The sequence below is a fragment of the Mesocricetus auratus genome, unplaced genomic scaffold (genome assembly GCF_017639785.1).
Source record: "Mesocricetus auratus isolate SY011 unplaced genomic scaffold, BCM_Maur_2.0 Super-Scaffold_2245, whole genome shotgun sequence".
Taxonomy (NCBI): domain Eukaryota; kingdom Metazoa; phylum Chordata; class Mammalia; order Rodentia; family Cricetidae; genus Mesocricetus; species Mesocricetus auratus.
Window position 1 is genome coordinate 5,237,731 of NW_024429180.1, and position 18,178 is coordinate 5,255,908.

General features: G+C 49.7%; 1 protein-coding gene across 1 annotated transcript in view; it reads right to left on the minus strand.

Moving 5' to 3' along the window:
- Dnajc3 (DnaJ heat shock protein family (Hsp40) member C3) overlaps positions 1-3,109 on the minus strand; it is a 31,659-nt gene extending 28,550 nt beyond the window's left edge. Inside the window, exon 1 of the mRNA XM_040745542.1 lies at positions 2,900-3,109. Coding sequence (XP_040601476.1) covers positions 2,900-2,981 — 82 coding nt within the window. The 5' untranslated portion in view covers positions 2,982-3,109. The remainder of the gene's footprint in view (positions 1-2,899) is intronic.
- Positions 3,110-18,178: the final 15,069 nt, after the last annotated feature.

The window sequence follows — 18,178 nt, forward strand, 5'->3', positions numbered from 1 at the left end:
ATCATCTTAATTCAGTGGAATTTAAGAATGGGTTCATATATATATATATATATATGTCAAGAAAAATAAGACGAAACTATGGCAACTTAGAATGTTTTTCCGTCAGTATTCACACTCAAGTCACTCAATAAGCCATTAGCAACAAACTGCAATAATCTTATTTGTAACGTAAGAACACTAAAGTGGATACTAACACTTTCTTCTTTTACTTCTATCTGTGTATGTAAGAAGGACACATGCTGGGCACCTCGAGTTGGATATAAGGGGTGTGATGCTGAAGTCCCGCCCCCCACAAGGGCAGCCAGCACTCTCAACCGCTGAGCCATCTCTAGAGCCCTACAATTTGCCTTCTACCCAAAAATTCTATTCTTTTAAAGCTTTAGATTTTTTTCAAAGGCTCTGAGAAAGACAATGCTAAGAGTCGGTCTTTCAATTCACGATTAGTGCTTTCCTTCTATGGATTACAACAGGAAAGCCTAGCTTGCAAGGGGATTTTTAAATGAGAAGAAACAAAACAAACCGGCTAGGCTAAACACTAACAGTATCATCTGGTGTAAGGCTGTGCTTCACATTCCCTGTGTGCCCGCCACTCTGTCTTCCCTCTGCAAGCCTTAAGCGAGGATGGTACCCGACCTGCACGCCCCTCTCACAACTAACATAAATGAGCCCAGATATAACTAACTTACTCAAGAATATACAAGCTAATAATCTGCTACTTTGTCTTGATAACTCCATCACCAACTTTAGGGTTTAATAAATAGCAAACCCCTAATTTAATCCCCACATATAATTTTTACACAAATATGGTCATCTGGAATCATTTTAGAAATGCAAATTTTGAGGTTCCATCAAGACTTCCTACATCAGAAGTTCTGTAAGTGGGCCTAGAAATCTTAAAAGTCCTCCCCATGAGATTCCGATAGACATCTAGCTGGAGGACCGAGGTTTTAGGAGAGAGCATGCTTTAAAAAAAACAAACAAACAAAAAAAAACACAGCATCACACTATAGTTCAGATTGGCCTAGAACTCATGATATAACTCAGGCTGCTCTTAAACTCATGACAATCCTCCTGCCTCAGTCTCTTGAGTGCTGAGACCACAAATATGAGCCTGCACAGCTGGGAAGAACAGTTACACTGAACCTGTTAGGAATCGCCTTCCTGTGTAAAGTAAAATGCTTCTTTTTCTTAGCTGCCACAACTTAAAAATGCTTGGAAACAGTGCTGTCGATAATTTTCCTGTGTCCAGTTCATACAGAGAGTAAAGTTTATTTCTAAAGACTTTATTTACTCTGTGTGTGTGTGTGTGTGTCTCCAGGTGTCTATGGAACCAGGAAAAGACTCCTGGAGTTGGAATTACAACTGTGAGTAGCCTGATCTGGAGCTGGGAACCCAACTCCAGTCTTTTGCAAGACCAGCAAGTGCTCTAACCATGGCCCCAGCCCCGAAATACCATTAAGCTCTTAGAGCACCAGCTCCCAGGTGTAACACAGAGGCCCTCACGTATCTCCATGCAATAAGAGATGGTTACAAACAGGCTCTCTGCCTCTTCGGTCACCTGCTACTATACACAGGTATGGCTCCTGAGAGGCCAACGCTCTGGCTTCCCCTGTCAGGAGCCATTAGTGCGTCCAAGGCAGAAAAACTCAAAAGTTTTTTTCTTTTTTTAATAGAAATACCACCGTAGAGAAATGAGCAAACTGCTGGAAAAAGTAAAACAAACAAAAGCAAGTACTTCTATGTCTGGAAAAAAAATGATACTAAACGTGACAGACAGCTAGAATGCAAAATAAGTCATTTACGATAACTGACCATGACTGGGAGGGAAAGAGTGTGAAGACCAGAGTCAGACTGCGCGTCCCATATACTAAAGTGGCCCCGGCCTTCAGACTCCAACCCCCTCCAAATTTGAGGCTGGTTTCAATGTCTCAGTACTGCCACAGCACAAGACCTGACTTGAGGGTCAAAGAACATATGGCTATCGGGGAGGTCATAAACAAACAAAAATCCGACCTTTCGTGGAGATGCAAAAACCGAGTAGTATGACTTCTCACAAAGAAAAAAAAACGGGAAAAAAAGATACATACACGCTTGTGAGGACCACCTCACCGTGAATTATTCCCAATTCCAGTTCTCAATCCCCACCCCACCCCACCACCCCCTTCCAGGGAACTGACAATTGTTTACTTTCCTCGACAACTACCACCCACTTTCCGGAAGGAGAGCAGGATCGGCGCTCAGGGCGGCTTGGTCACTGCAGCCCAGGAACCGGGCAGGCAAGACTGCTCCGTGGGCACCGGGGGCTCCGCTCGCACCCCGAGCTGGGGCGGGCGGGCCTCTCGTTTGGCTCTTCCGTGGGGGAGCAGCCCGCGGGCCAGGGTGAAACGCCAGCGCGCCCCCCCGACCCCAGCCCAGCCCACCCCACCGAGGGCCAGCAAGAGTCGCCCCGGAGCCAATTAAAAAGTTGAACGACGCCATGCTGGGAACTGTAAACCCAACAGACCCGGGAGGGCGCCGCCAGCCCAGCGCCCACTTCTCGTCCGGGCACCGGGCTGAGCTGCGCACCGGACGCGGGGTGGTCAGGGACGGGGCTCGCTTCCCGGGGGTCCCCTCCCTCTGCTCGGCCCGCAACCCCCCACCCACCCACCCACCCACCGCGGCCCCGTCCCGTGCGAGCCGCCCCGTGCGAGCCGCCGTTATCCCCGCCGCGGGCTCCGGGCTGCGCCCCAGGCCGCCGTTCCCGGCCTCGCGGCCCGCCCGCCCGCTGCCGCCGTGTCCGGTTCCGCCAGCCTCGCGGCCCGGAGCGCCGCTCTCCCTCCCCCCCTTCCCCGCCCGGGAGTCCCGGCCCAGCGCCCCAGAGCCCGGCCCGGGTCCGTCAGGCCGTCCGGCCGGCACTCACCTTCGTACTGCAGGTCCACCAGGACCAGCAGGAACGGGAACACCGCGCCCAGCCGGCTGCCCACCGAGCCGGGGGCCACCATGTCCGAGCGCGCCGGGGCGGACGAGCAGGAAAGTGCGCGGCCCCCGCGGCCCCGCTGCGCTGCGCTCCGCTCGGCCACTCGGTTCGCTCCGGCCTCGGCCTCGGCCTCGGCGGCGGCGGCGGGCGCCCAAGAGGCGGAAAACGGCGGTGGTGGGCGGGGCCCCGGGGACGCCACGCCCTCGAGCGCCGCCGCCGCCGCCCAATCGCCTTCCTCCTGGCCTCGCAGCGGCCGGGCTCGCCGGGGTCGTGGTGGGCGCTGATTGGCTGCCGAGGCCGACGCCCCGCCCCGTCTCGGATAGGGTAACGTGGAAGCCTGGGACGAGGCTGCGTCCGCAGGTCGTGGAGCTGTCAGCGGCCTCGGAACCGCCGCCGGGGCCGGGCCGGGCGAGCGGGCGGGCCGCCGACGCCGCATGCGCAGCCGGGACGCCCGCCCGGGCGGCCCGAGCGGCTCCGGGCCGGGAGCGAGCCCCGCCCGGGAGTGTTGGGACGGAGGTGGTGCGGGCCGGGAAGGCGGTCCCTCCCCGGGGCTGCCGGGGTGGGTGCCCCGCGGCCGCGAAGGAGCCCCGTGCGCGGGGCCGGGGACGGGGCGGGGGGCGTTTATCCCGGGCAGTCCCGGGGCCCGCAGGGAAGCGTGGGGGGGGGAAGGGACGGGGTGGGCGTGTCCCCGGGTGGTAACGCCCCCGGGTAGGGTGCGAGCCTGTGAGCCAGCTGGGGCGAGCACTTGCGAGCGAGGGAGCCAAGGGGAGCGAGCCTTGGCCCTCGCCATGCTGACAGTCTCAGGTCGGTGGTGGAGGAGGCGACCGGTGTTCCTAGCAGAGCGGGAGCCGCCTTGGGCTCCCTGGGGGCGCGGGAGGGGGGCGATGCTGGCTGCCGTCCAGATGCTCGCCCGCCCGCCCTGGGGAGAGGGAGTTTGTTGGGGGGACCCGACACCCTTGAGTTCCCGGTGAGTCAGACAGACGCGAGAGCCACCCCACCGAGTCTCAGCGTCGGTTTTGGGCGGGCGGCCCTCTTCAAAAGCCCAGTCCTTTCCTGTCGCTCCACGGGAGCCTGCAGAGCCCCCCTCTCTCTCGACTTCATGGGGCTGGGCGGGCGCGCAGGCGGGTGGGCTGCGGAAGGCTTCCGCGTTTCCAGCCTGAGACCTGCCCTCGGCCGGTGATGGACGGGGGTGGCCGTGAAATGCCTCGGTACGGAACCGTAGCCCAATCTCTTGCTCGGTCTTCAGGGTTTGCTCTCTGCTTTCCCAAGAGACAGCCTTGGCAGTCTGCGGTAAACTTTTCCCCTTTTCACCCACGGGAGCCGCCGTTTTCATTCAAAGAGGAAAAGACCTTGAACAAGATCGAGTTCAAATCATTCTATTAGGCTTGTGACCGCGACTGTTTGTTCTGTTTCAGACACGCTCTACCCACCAGCAGTATTTTACAAACAGTTAAAACAAAGGCTTTCGATACCTTAGTGTCACTTCGTGCTGTAGAAGAACTCGTGGGTTAGGGAGAATTTTGAATAAAACAAGAAATAAAACGGAAGGACATGAGTATGCTCCCAGTGGTTTGCTGGAGGAGAATGTGTTGGAGATGAAAGGGGGAGCCTAGCCAGAGGCACAAATATCTGGGAGGCTGGACATGACCAGACTGGGCCCCGTGAGGAGCAGGAAGAGAGGGGAACCAGGTACAGCAGCCAAGAGGGCAGAAAGTAACCAGAATGTCTGGATTACACAGGGAAGAGCCTGGGGGGGGGGCAGCCCAGCCCCTGCACTGCAGAGTTTAGGGTAGAGGGCAGGGTATGCCAAGCCATAGCCTGTAACAGGTAGGGACTGACAGATGCTGGGAGAGCCTGGCTCTAGGCTCCCTTCGGTATGTTAAATAGACGCCATAACAAATTTGTCTCTCCTGAAGATGCACTTTAAAGGATGTGGAAAAGAAAGGCTTCTTTCCGTTCCAAAGAAACAGCATATCAAGGAGATGGTTCCTGGTCGGAGGAAATGAGTCCCTCGAGAGGGAGCTGTAGGGAAGGCAGTGTTGAAAGCACAAGGGTTAGGTTCAGGGAAGCAGCGACCATGTGTTACTCTAGTCTGTAAATTGAGTGGATTGAGGTTTTAGACGTTTTGTGCGGCAGGTAAAAGTTCCTGTGCACTGCAGTGCTCTACAGAAGCTGCCCTGTCCTAACAGGAGCAAACTGAAGAAACTTTAAGGTCTGTTGAGGCTTCTCTATTGGAAATACACGCAGATCTCACGAGGTAAAGTAAAAAGGTAGGAGATGATTTCATTGTCATCTAGTGAAGACACCACGCAAATAAGGCCCGGGGGGGGGAGAAAAACACCTGTGTGTTATCCCTGGATGTTGCTTGTGATTCTAACCTTAAGGAAAAAGAACTGAAAAAAATCCTAATGTGTGTGTGTGTGGTTTTTCGAGACAGGGTTCCTTTATTTATTTTTGGTTTTTCAAGACAGGGTTTCTCTGCATTGTTTTGGAGGCTGTCCTGGAACTTACTCTGTAGACCAGGCTGGCCTTGAACTCACAGAGATCTGCCTGCCTCTGCCTCCTGAGTGCTGGGATTAAAGGTGTGTGCCACCAACGCCCAGCGAAAGGAATTATTTTTAAGACAAAATATTTGTGTTACAGAGAATAACAAGGTCTTCAGAGCTGAGTGACTAAACATTTATTGAGCAATCATCTAACAGTCCTGTAGTATCAGAACTACAATTCACAAAGTATCCCTTGAAAAGGATGGTTCTACAAGAATAATGTCAAGAGGTTCTCTGCGGCTGTGAGCTGAAGAGGGCCGGGGTTGGTGTTAGCTCATGGCTATAGCGGTCCTCGGTGCATCGTGGCAGGGATAACATGGCAGGCACAGGAGTGGGAGCCTGTGGGATACTGACCTCAGTAACCATGTTGAATCAGAAAGCAGGGACAGCAGCAAAAGCAAAACTGGGCTGTGTAACTCCAGGCCCTGCCCTTAGCCTACGTTAGCCAGCTAGGCCCCACAAGCTCCCAAAATGGCACCACTCGTAAGGGACCAAGTGCTTAAAACACTGTGCATGACATTTCATGCATAACAAAGTAACATGACTTGAGACAGTTCACTCCCTTTAGGAGCTGGACAGAGGAAATAGAAAGTATAAAGGCATTGGAATGTTTGAGCGTGCCTGAAGGGGGGAGTGAGGATTGAGATAAGAGACAAGAGACAGAGATGGAGTCGGGAGGGTGCTCAGTGAAAACTGCAGCAGCCCCGAGTGTATTACTCATCGTCCTTATATACCCCCAAGCAAAGTGGGAGGGGGCAAAAGACTTCCTTACCCTGATACGAGGAACAAACAAGTGTAAGTACCTCCCCAATACCTAAAACATCTGGTCACCACGCCTTAAGTCAAACATCCTGTAATTTGATCTCGAGGGTCAAGACACATCTTAAACATCCTGTAGTTTAACCTTGAGCAAGAATAGGTTTTAACTCTCTGACCTTACGTCAAGACAGAACTGAGTCAATAACAATGAACCCTGATAGGAACAGAGACAGCCTCAGTATGTTTTACAGTTAGTGGGTTACAGTATAATAAACTTGAACCACAATGATGTCACCTGACACCTGAGGTGGGGTCACATCCTGGTAAGCCCACAGTAAGTTCAAAGTACCCAAAGTGGAAAATGCAATCAATACATGAAACTTTACAGAACACCGCAACTTAGCAACCCAGAACGCCGAGCAGGAGGGGTATGACGAGGCCACCTGGAAGCCACAACTCAGTGCGCTGCTGCTGTTCAGTGTCTCAGGCGTACCCTGCCTAAAGCTAGTATTGAAACAGAGTCAAAACTCAGCCTCTGCTATTTCTCACCATCCTAACAAAACCCAGGGTGAGCTGAACCATTTAAGTCGGGACTATCTTGTCAGTGACTCACCAGGCACTGTTAACTTTTAGGCTCTTAGTAGATTTATTCTTCTGACAACAGGAAGCCACCAGAGGGTTTTAGGCAGAGAACTTATCTTAGAGGTTAATCGTGATCAGGAGATTGTCATGCTAAGCAGGAGAAGATGAGAGACGGAGAGAACAGCAAAGGTGGAGATGAAGCAAGCTAAATTGTAGATCTTCCATGAAACAAGATGGTAAGAAGTTAGATGGGGATTAGGACCACTGAAAGAATCAGGAATGATGCCTGCAATGGCAACTATGTTGTCATTTGCTAACATCTGGTTTAGGTACGGGAAGGCGAAAGCTGAGTTGCTTTTTAGCAACGTTCTGTTTGAAATGCTTCTTAGACATGAAGTAGAGATAAAAACAGGTGGCTGGGTGTCTGCATTTGGAGTTGAGAGAAGAAAAGGGGGAAGAGGGATTTTAAAATTAGGAGCCATGTGAGACCACTTAAAGACCAAGGTATAAAGAGAACAGAACAAAAACGTGGGGGGGGGGGAGGTATCTAGGACAGCATCAGGACAGCAAAAGACTGAAAACCTACAAGACTGACCCAGACACAGAAGGAAAAACGAGAATGTGGCCCCACAAAATGTAAGACTAAATGGTAGGTGTGCAAAGAGGAGGGATTGAGTTGAGAGTCACGATGAGAAGGGGAAAGGGAGACTGGGGACCAGGGACTGATGGAGGAAGGGGACAGAACCAAAGCCAGTAAGAGTGGTGTCCACAAAGCAAGAAGTGATCAGATGCAGTACGCAGGCCTCTTCAAAGACTTGCATCGGACATTGGGAAAATGCTGACAACTGTCGAGTTTGAATCTCTCCATAAAAAACAAAAGTTGGTGTTTAAAGAGCTCTGCTTCAAAAGCGAAACAGCACTGAGGATAAGAGAGTCAAGGGGAAAACATCTTCCTTGCAGTAGATTTACAGTCTATTTCACAGGGCTACATGTCTCTAATGATTCTCAGCCCCTTGGAGGGGCTCCTGATGGGGGGAGTTGGTGATTGTTGGGGAAGGGAGAGTCCTGTTCCTCAGTGGCATAGGCCTGGGACATTGTTGCTCAAGTCAGTACAGCACCATGAATGCTCATGCTCAAAAGGGCGTGAAAGCAGAAGGAAAGGTGTAGAGGCGGCCAGCGGCAGGGGAGGGGTAAGAGGGGGCAGTTGGGGGAGTATGGTCAAAATGCCTTCTGTGTGTGTGATCATTGTGAAGATGTTAAGTGGATCCTTGAGAAGTCAAAGAAGTGTGTGTGTCCCACAATTTAGCTCTGGGGTTCCACCTTCCATGGTTATCCATTTAATCCTAGCCAGAGCAATGACTCTTGACTGTCACCACGTTGTACAGTCAACTTCTTCACTCATCACATATTAGAAAAAAAAAAAAGGGCAACAGCTGGGCATAGTGGCGCACACCTTTAATCCCAGCACTCGGGAGGCAGAGGCAGGCGGATCTCTGTGAATTCGAGGCCAGCCTGGTCTACAGAGTGAGTTCCAGGACAGCCAGGGCTGTTACACAGAGAAAACCTGTCTGGCGGTGGAGGGACACATGACTACGACTAACAAGAAAAAAAAAAAGTGGGATAAAGGGATGCAAAAATTATATGCTGTAGCCACCAGAGGTCACTGGTGATCAATCCTGCCTTTTGACTTGGAGCGGGGGTCAGTTTTTGAAAATTTCATCATCAAGCAGTGGTCGCCCTAGACTTTAATCCCAGAAGCAGGTTGGTCTCTGTGCATTTAGGCCAGCCTGCCCTACAGAGTTAGTTCCAGGACAACCAGGGCTACACAGAGAACCCTGTCTGAAGAAGAAAAAAAAAAACCGTGCCTGGATACAAAGTATCTTGATCCTAACCACTGAGCCCTCCAACACCCCTGTTCCTAGGCTCCCACAACACTTTGTCCTCACAACTTAATGTCTTTTTTCCCCATAATCCACTGGGTCCAATTCATGATGCCCATATGTACATGGGTATTGAGTTATCCACTGGGCCACAACTGTAAGGACTCAGGCATTATGCTGTCATGCCCTGTCGCCTGGCAGAATGCACTCAGGCAGTAGCCTGGTCAGCCCAGGGCTCCATGATTGCACAGTCTGCAGGAAGATGCAAAGGACCCCTTAGAAGAAAGAACCCTGCCTACTTACACTCTTCCTCGCTCTTTCTCTCTCTCTTTCCTGCTGTTCCCTGGGGCTGGCGGATCTTTTCCTGTCCCCCTCTTCTCCTCTGTCCTCTCCCTGTCTCTGTCTCTTTACCTCTTTTCTCTTTCCTTCCCTCCTCACTCCTCTTCCTAATAAAGCTTCTCACACTTAAGTTCTGTCTGCCTGGAGTGTTTGTCCCCCACCTGTGTCACCCTCGCCCACCATGGAATCTGCCAAGGTTCCCCCACACACATTATTCCTAACAACAGCCCCAAAGGAAAGCAACTCTTACAACCCCAAAGGAAAGCAACTCTCACTTCCCCAAGACTCATCAATAGCACCTCAACTAGAGGGTGGGGACTGTCCCAACTCCACAATGGAATTTTCACTGGCTTGATTTTGGTAAGTCACACATGTAACCACAGCTGCTGTAAGTTCACATGTGCGACAGCCATGCCACATCCAAACTCCAACATTTCAGATTACTCATCCTCAACCTCAGGCTCTGACATGCCTTCTGCCCCTTGTTCTCCAGGGTGTGTGTTTGGGTATGCGTGCGTGCGTGCATGCGTGCGTGCGTGTGTGTGTGTGTGTGTGTGCGTGTGCGTGTGTGCGTGTGTGTGTGTGTGCGTGTGTGTGTGCGTGCGTGCGTGCATGCGTGCGTGCGTGTGTGTGTGTGTGCGTGTGCGTGTGTGCGTGTGTGTGTGTGTGCGTGTGTGTGTGTGCGTGCGTGCGTGCGTGTGTGTGTGTGCGTGTGTGTGCGTGTGTGTGATGGCTATGGCATAGCACTCACAGTCCCATACACTTTAACCCGTTAGGAATCTTTGCATTAAACACTACCTGCTGCAACAGGACTTCCCTAGACACAGTTTTGACTATGTTTACAGTACCAGGCAGGCATGGATTTCCCCCTGGGAGGCTGGCCTTAAATCCAACAAGAGAGTAGTAAGTTACTCGATGCTCTAATTTCTGTTACTCTGATAAAACATTCTGATCCAAAGCGATTTGGGGAGAAACAGGCTTATTCTAGTAAGCGGGTTTTAATCCACCATCAGGGAAAAGAAGGCAAAAACTCAAAGCCCACACGGTGTTTAGCCCTACTACATCAATTAGCAATTAAGAAAATACCTCACACAGGAGTACTGGCACGTGCCTGCATTTAAACCCAGCACCTTGGAGGCAATCAGGCAGATCTCTGTGAGTTAGAGGCCAGCCTGGTCTACAGATTGAGTCCAGGATAGCCAGAGCTGTATAGTGGGATCCTCTCCTAAAATAGCTCACTGACACGGCAGCCAATCCGACCTTGGGAATCCCTACTGCGTTTCCCTCTTCACAGCTGAATTTGGGTTTCTATGAAGCTGACAGCTGAAGCTGACTGCGTCACTCCAATAAGCATCCTCCTCAGTATTATGTCAGCAGACACACCTTTCCTGAGAGGTAGCGATGGACCACGCAGGGGCTACAGCTGAGGAAGACCGTGGACGTCTTCTCTCCCTCCACAGCCTGAACAGCACCTTCCAGCAATATGAAAGGCAGCCATGGGGATGCTCTTTCCTGGTCAATCCAACATCGATCTCTTACCACAAAGAAAGAGCGTGGTATCCTGAGCAATGGTGTCTCAGCGCCTACAGAAAGCAGCCAAGAGCAATGGCGATAGCTGTACCGTCACTGAAGGACTCTGGGACTCTGTTGACCAGTACCTTGTAGGGAGGTAACCCATGGTTTGTACTGAGCTGTGCATTTAATAACCCATGTCTCCTGAGAGCTCCACTGTCCGCCCATGCAGTGTGTCTCTGCTCTAATTCCCTTTTATAGTACTATATTTTTTTTGTTAGTTTAAAACACATGCGTTTTTCTTGAGCTCATGAACCCCAGACTGATAGCTGGGAAACCAGCATAGGACTGTTCCAGAACCCCTGAACATGGTGTCAGGAAACCTGGGCAATCTATGGGGCCTCTGGTAGTGGATCAGTATTTATCCCTAGTGTACAAATGGACTTTGGGAGCCCACTCCATATAGAGGGATGCTCTCTCAGCCTAGTCACACGGGGAGGGCCTAGCCCCTGCTCCAAATGATGAGACAGACTTTGAAGATCCCCCATGGAAGGCCTCACCCTCCCTGGGGAGCAAAAAGGAGATGGGATAGGGGGTTGGTGGAAGGCAGGGGAGGGGGGAGGGAGATGGGTCCTAGTTTATATAACAATAGACCTAGGCCCCACACCCATCCTGGGGCCTAGTGGGACATGCCTGAAGGAGGTCTGAGGGTTTGTGTATGTGCAGTCTGGGACCATCTCTAGGGTTAAAGGAAGTGTTTCCTAGTCAGCCCTATATTCATGATAATAGATGTCTTCTGTCAGTACCCCTGCTTCTAGAAAGCTATTTAATGGTGTCAGGAATGAGACAGAGACATCTTGTCATTTCAGGAGGGCTCTCAGTCCATACGGGAGACACCGGTGCATTCTAGCATCCTCTTAAATAGCTGGACTGGTTAACCCTCTTAACAATCAAGAAATCCAAATTAAATGCAGGCAGAGTTTTTCTGTGTCCAAGCAGCCACTCCCAAATAACCACACAGAGACTTAATATTATAAATGTTCAGCCAATAGCTGAGGCTTTTTCACTAAGTAGTGTTTACAGCTTGAATTAATCCGTATTTCTTATCAATGCTCTACCACAGGGTAGTACCGTTTTTTCAACATGACATATTCATCTCCTGCTTCCTCTGCATCGGCGGATGACCCCTCAGATGCCACGCTTGTTCTTCCCGGAGTCTTCCTAGTCTGGGTCTCTCTCCTGACAAATCTCGCCCAGCTATATCCCAGTCAGCTCTTCATTAACCAATGAGAGCTGCACATATTCAGTGTCCAAAGATTGTTCCACAGCATAACTGTCATAAAACTACTGATCATGTATGACATGTTTTATTGCCTTGTTCTTCAAGTAATGATCTCACAATAAGGCATATAAATGGAAAGTGTGTATGTAGGAAATCTGTAGAAAACACATTTCCCGAGAAAGGTCATTTTGCTACCAGTTATCAAACGGCTGGTACAATAACTTGAATATCAGTACACCTGTTACCTGTTGCCCACTCTCAGTATAACATTAGCATGCAAAATTTATCTGGAATCTGCAATTCTGTGCCTTAATGTTTTAAATACAACATTGAAAATGGACACATAACAACAACAACAAAGATTTGAAGTGTACATTCCATTAGGGAAGAAAATTAGTATGGGCCCCGGAAAAATCTGATCTCTCAAGCTGTTACACGCCTTCTCTCAGTGGAATTATTTTTGTCAGGTTCTTGGGAGCACGAAAGAGTCATGTCATAAGTTAATGGTAGTAATATGTAAGTCAAAAGAGCGCAAACATCCAGCTTAGCTAATAAAATTGGTGCCTGAGAGTAAGCACCCTTCGGGAAATGGTGGTCTGAGGAAATAGTTAAGGACTACATATACCGTTAACTCTGAGTTTGTGAACATGGATGTTCTGCCCACACGTATGTCTGTGTGAGGGTGTCGGGTCCCCTGGCACTGGAGTTACAGACGGTTGTGAGCTGCATTGTGAATGCTGGAAATTGAACCCAGGACCTCTGGAAGAGCACCTAGTGCTTTTAACCTCTGAGCCACCTCCCTAGTCACTGACTCTATATACCTTTGGTCCTTTGAACTTGTATGAACAACAATGGACAGACCTACCCTATGCAACGCTTCTGACGTACCCGATTGTGGTGGCTGTTGGTAACAGAAGTCTGTGCTGGAAGGACCTACCCTTGGTGATGTAGTCAGCAAGAACACACAGAATGAGAAGTGACAGGCCTCCCCGTCCCCAAGCCCTGCTCTTGTCGTCTGTACTTAGATGCTACCTAGATTCCTTAGCTTCATGTTTGCGTCTTGTTTTGTTTTGCTGTTTTAAGGCCGTAGGTTTAACGCAACGTTGTCCTGATCATTTTGGTTGGCCTTTCTTCCTACTCCTCAGTAAACCCTGATGGAGACGAGAGGATGTGAGACTTCGTTAGTATTAGGACAGGATGGGTTCAACTCCTGAAGCTGGACCTCTGCCAGCTCACTGGTTGCTCCCATTGCCATGTGGGTGGATGGATGCTCAGAAACTTTGTATGAACTGTCAAGAATTCACCTCACAAGTATCCCGATTCTTCCTGTGACTTTGATGGATAAACTGCTTCCATCTAGAGTTCCAAGATGAACACATAGAACAATTGCTGCAGAAACTGACCTGTGACTTAGGCTCACAATCTTCCTGTCCCTCCCACAGAGTTTAGAGAGCGGATCAAAAGACAGCAGGTACTAAGAGTCGAAATGGCAATGTCTAAGAGGCTTGACAAGACCTCTTAGCTCAGAGCTTCTTGAAATGGTCACCAGGCCCATGGCATCGCCACCACCTGGACACCTGCTACGGTGCTTTTTTTTTTTTTTTCATCATTTCAACTCTTTTCTATCGTAGATTCCAGGGTAAGAGCACACATCTATTTATACAAGTCTACCAGCAGACCAGAGAAAGCATGATAGCGGCTCAGAGAAGGGTCTGAAGTGTTCACACTAATATGGACTTTATCCCTACTCTGCCTTCTGTAGCAAAAGAAAGTTCGCCAATTTTGCAATGGAGAACTAACAATTACCTTCTCAGGAACCAAGTCCTGGTGTTGCTATGATGACCAGAATACAGACCCAGCTTGGTCAGGTAGTATATTGAAGAATTAGGAGCTCAAGGAATATGTGGGAATTTGCTAATTTATATTCTTAAAGAAATATGTCTTGGAGCTAGGAAAGACGGCTCACTGGCTAACATTTGCTTCCAGAGGAACTGAGTTCAGTTCTCCGCACCCACGTTGTACAACTCACAACTGCTTGTAAATCCAGCTCAGGCAGACCCTCTGCCTCCCCCCCCCCTTTCTAACCCCTGCAGGCACCTGAACACACGTGGCATGCATACGAACGCAGACATAGAAATAAAATTTTAAAATTTAAAATGACCTCCATGGGGAGGCAGAGGCAGGCGGATCTCTGTGAGTTCGAGGCCATCCTGGTCTACAAAGCGAGTTCCAGGACAGCCTGCAAAGCCACAGAGAAACCCTGTCTCGAAAAACAAAACAAAACAAAACAAAAAAAGACCCCCATGATGCCAGGGGGATGGTTCTGCATGACAAGACGCTTCCTGGGCAAAGCCCGGCAGGTCCAACCCTGGGGACCCACCCATGGCAGAGGAGGAAACAAATTCTTAAAGTTGTCCTCTGACTGGCACATACTTGCCTTCATTCAGACACCCATCACACACACAAACACAATTGCCCATACTCATTCACACATCACACATACGTGAACACAACTGTATGCTCACTCTCTCTCTCTCTCTCTCTCTCTCAATGGTTTTTTAAACTTTGAAACAACATCCCCCACGATGTAAGCCCCAGCCCCACGAGAGGGAGTAGGGAGGTCCAGTTGGGTCACAGGGATGTCTTCCCCGATGTCACCGCATTAGTGGGTTACACTCGCTAGACAACCACTAACTTCCTCCTAATTTGTGACTTTCATGCAAACCCACATGTGCAAAGTGGCCAAATTTGAAGGCCATTTCACCTTTCTGGGGTCCAGTGACGCTCACCATCCTTTGCAAACCTAGCACGGAGAGCCAGGACCTGCTGTCATTGTCCGACACAGACACAGCTGCAGTCAGAAAACAGACATCTGAGCGGCAGGCAGCATCCACACATGACCACCCAGGAGCAGCAGCCAGGCCACCGTCCGCCATATTCTCTGGCCACCTGTCTATGAAGCCTTCCCCATGCACTGAGTTAGAGCATAGGCTCCTGCAAAAACCCGTTTGGTATCACCTGCCTCGTTGTGACTTCTCTCAAGCATCCTAACTCTTGGGCAATGGAAATGGCCCAGTTGGTGGAGTGCTTCGGCTTCAATACCCAGCACCGCATAAACGGGATGGTGGCCATGCCGGTGAGTTTGAGGTCAGCCTGGCACAGGGGAGACTCCACCTCAAAGTGGCCCTACCCCCAACCAAGGACAACCGACTATACTGTCACATTTAATCTACATAATCTTCACATTTAAAGAGCACCTTCGCCTTTGTCTGTCTGTTTGCTTTTTGAGCAAGAGTCTCACTATGCAGCCCAGACTATCCTGGAACTCACTATGACAATGCTTCTTAACCGGTGGGTCGTGACCCCCTTGGGGGGTGTCAAGTGACCCTTTCAGAAGAGTCACCTAAGACCATGGGAAAGCACAGAGGTTTACATTACAATTCGTACAATAGCAAAATTGCAGTTATGAAGTAACAAAATAATTTTATGGTTGGAGGTCACCACAACTCGAGTAACTGTATTAAAGGGTGAATAAGGTTGAGAATCACTCTCTAAAGTTTACTTGAGTGCTGAGTTCAAAACTCCAAAGTCATTTTAAACACTTCTTACTCACTAGCTAATGCTAAGAAAACCTATTGTAGTTGAATAATGTGTGCTGTTCTGTCACTTAAGAACACTCATTTCCTGGACTGGAGAGATGGCCCAGAGGTTAAGAGCACTGGCTGCTCATCCAGAGGTCCTGAGTTCAATTCCCATCAACCACATGGTGACTCACAACCATCTGTAATGAGATCTGGTGCCCTCTTCTGGGTTGTATACATAATAAATAAATAAAATATTTAAAAAAAAGAACACTCAGTTCCTAAGAATGATAAGCAAAACCAATGCAGTAGAATGCATGTAGATTAGGCTGGTCTTGAACTCACATAGATCCTCCTGCCTCTGTATCCTGAGTGCCAGGATTAAAAAAGTGCACCACCATGCCTAGCTGAAGTGGATTTCTTATAGATAGCATATAAAGTATATTTCTTTTGTGTATCAGTTATCCACTTTGAAATTCTCCTTTAGTATGTTTATTTAGACAATTCATTTAAAAATAATTTTGATAGATGTCCCAGCATCATACAACAAAACTTTCCCTGAAGAGGTGCAACATGAGTCTGCTTACTCCAGATCGGAATCTCACAACAGACAAAAAAGTATGGATACCACAAAAATTCAACCTGGTAAAGGAATTTTACTGGGGTTGCTTACAGGAACATGGGGGAGGGGTTGCTTCAGGAATATGGGGGAGGGGTCACTCACAGGAATATGGGGAGGGGTTACTCACAGGAGCAGAAATGTCTCTGGGAGCTGCATCACCAAGGCCCACACACCCCTTGCAGGGTGACAGCTCACAAAGCTGGGACACTGGAGCACACTGCACAGCCCGCAGGCAGCTCAGCAGGCTGGAGAGTGCTTTCCACGTGACTGTTGTAAACCCCTCCAGGAAGCTCTGCTGGTTCCTGCTTCTCCCAGGCTCCGGGCCTGCTCTCAGTTGCATGCAGCTCAGCTTTACTTAGTCTGAGAGATCGCTCTCTTTGTTGCTTTCTCTGGCAGGGAGGAGCCTCATGGGTCTGGTCAGCTTCAGGAACTTCCTGTAGCTGTTCTGAGTGGTTGACTTTTCTGCTTCAGGAACTTCCTGTAGCTGTTCTGAGTGGTTGACTTTTCTGCTTCAGGAACTTCCTGTAGCTGTTCCGAGTGGTTGACTTTCATGCTTACATAACAGTTTCCCTGCAGGGGGGAGGGTTTTCATTCTCAGGGAAACTGTTATACCACATGAAGTTACTTTCTAGTGGCTGTGACGATTGCCTTGACCAAAAAGCAGCTTCGGAAGGAAAGGGCTTAGACCAAATCTGCAGTCAAGGGAACCCCGGGTGGGGAGGTTAAGGAAGGAGCCCCGAGAGGACCCAGAAGCAGAAGCACAGACCACGCTGGAGAGCTGCTGACTGACTGGTTTGCTCCTCCTGCTTGCTCAGTTTCCTCCTCCTCCTCCTCCTCCTCCTCCTCCTCCTCCTCCTCCTCCTCTTCCTCTTCCTCCTCCTCCTCCTTTTTTTCATACAACCCAAATTTCACCTGCCCAAGAGTGAAACTGTAAGCGTTTGGATTGATTGGTTGGCACAGGTATTCTGGCACTCCTGAGTCACAGAATACTGACTTACACAGCTCAGCTGGAAAGGGATCCTGGAGCTCGGGAGTCAAGGACTACCACAGGCCGCTGTAAGTTTAGCTGCTTACAGTCCTGCCTCAGGGAAAGGTTTCTCTTCCGGCAGGTGAGGGTCTTCCAGCTGGGGAAGTTTGCCCAGTGTAGCAGTTTTGCTCTGGCAGGAGAAGGTTTCCCCAAGGGAAGTTGCTACAGTTCAGCTCTGCTCCTAACCAGGGGAGGTTTCCCCAGCAGAAGTGTTACAGCTCTGCTATTGCTGCTCTGCCTAGGGTAGCTTTTGCTCCACTGCAAAATAAGGTCTTCACCCGAAGCTCGTGAAATGGGTTTATTCGGAGGGAAGAATCCAGTAGAGTGGCTGACAGGTAGCAAGAACAGTCTCAAGCTGAACAGACACAGGGTTTATATAGGGTTTCTTAGGGGGGGCGGAGATTTCCAGGGTGGAGATTGGTCAGATTACAATCCCTGTGTTTAGATCTCCTGCTCAGGGATTGGTTAGTTTTCTGCACAGGGTTGGGTCAGATTTGGCTCTGGTTTCAGGGCCAAAGTGTGTTTCTTTCTCTGGTCCTTTTTAGCCTTTTGGCTCTAGTTTTAGGGCCAGGGTGTATTTCTTTTTTCTTTTCTTTCTTTCTTTCTTTCTTTCTTTCTTTCTTTCTTTCTTTTTTTTTTTTTTTTTGGTTTTTCGAGACAGGGTTTCTCTGTATTGTTTTGGAGGCTATCGGTCCAGCCCAGCCTCGAACTCACAGAGATCCGCCTGCCTCTGCCTCCCGAGTGCTGGGATTAAAGGCGTGCGCCACCACTGCCTGGCTACAGGGTGTATTTCTTTCACTGGCTCTGATTCCATTCTTTGGCCCTGGTTTCAGGGTCAGGGTACATTTCTTTGGTTCTGGTTGCAGGGCCAAAGTGTGTTTCTTTGGCTGGTCCGTTTTCCCTATGGAAACCACCCTCACTATCAAACCGCAATACAGAAAATGCTCCCCCAGACATGCCTACAGGCCAGCCAGATGGGGGCAATTCTTTAACTGACGTTCCGTCTTCCTAGGTGTCCATAGTTAATGTCAAAATGATTAAAAACTAACTAGCACATTATTTTGTGCTAATACCTCCCACATTTGTAACTGC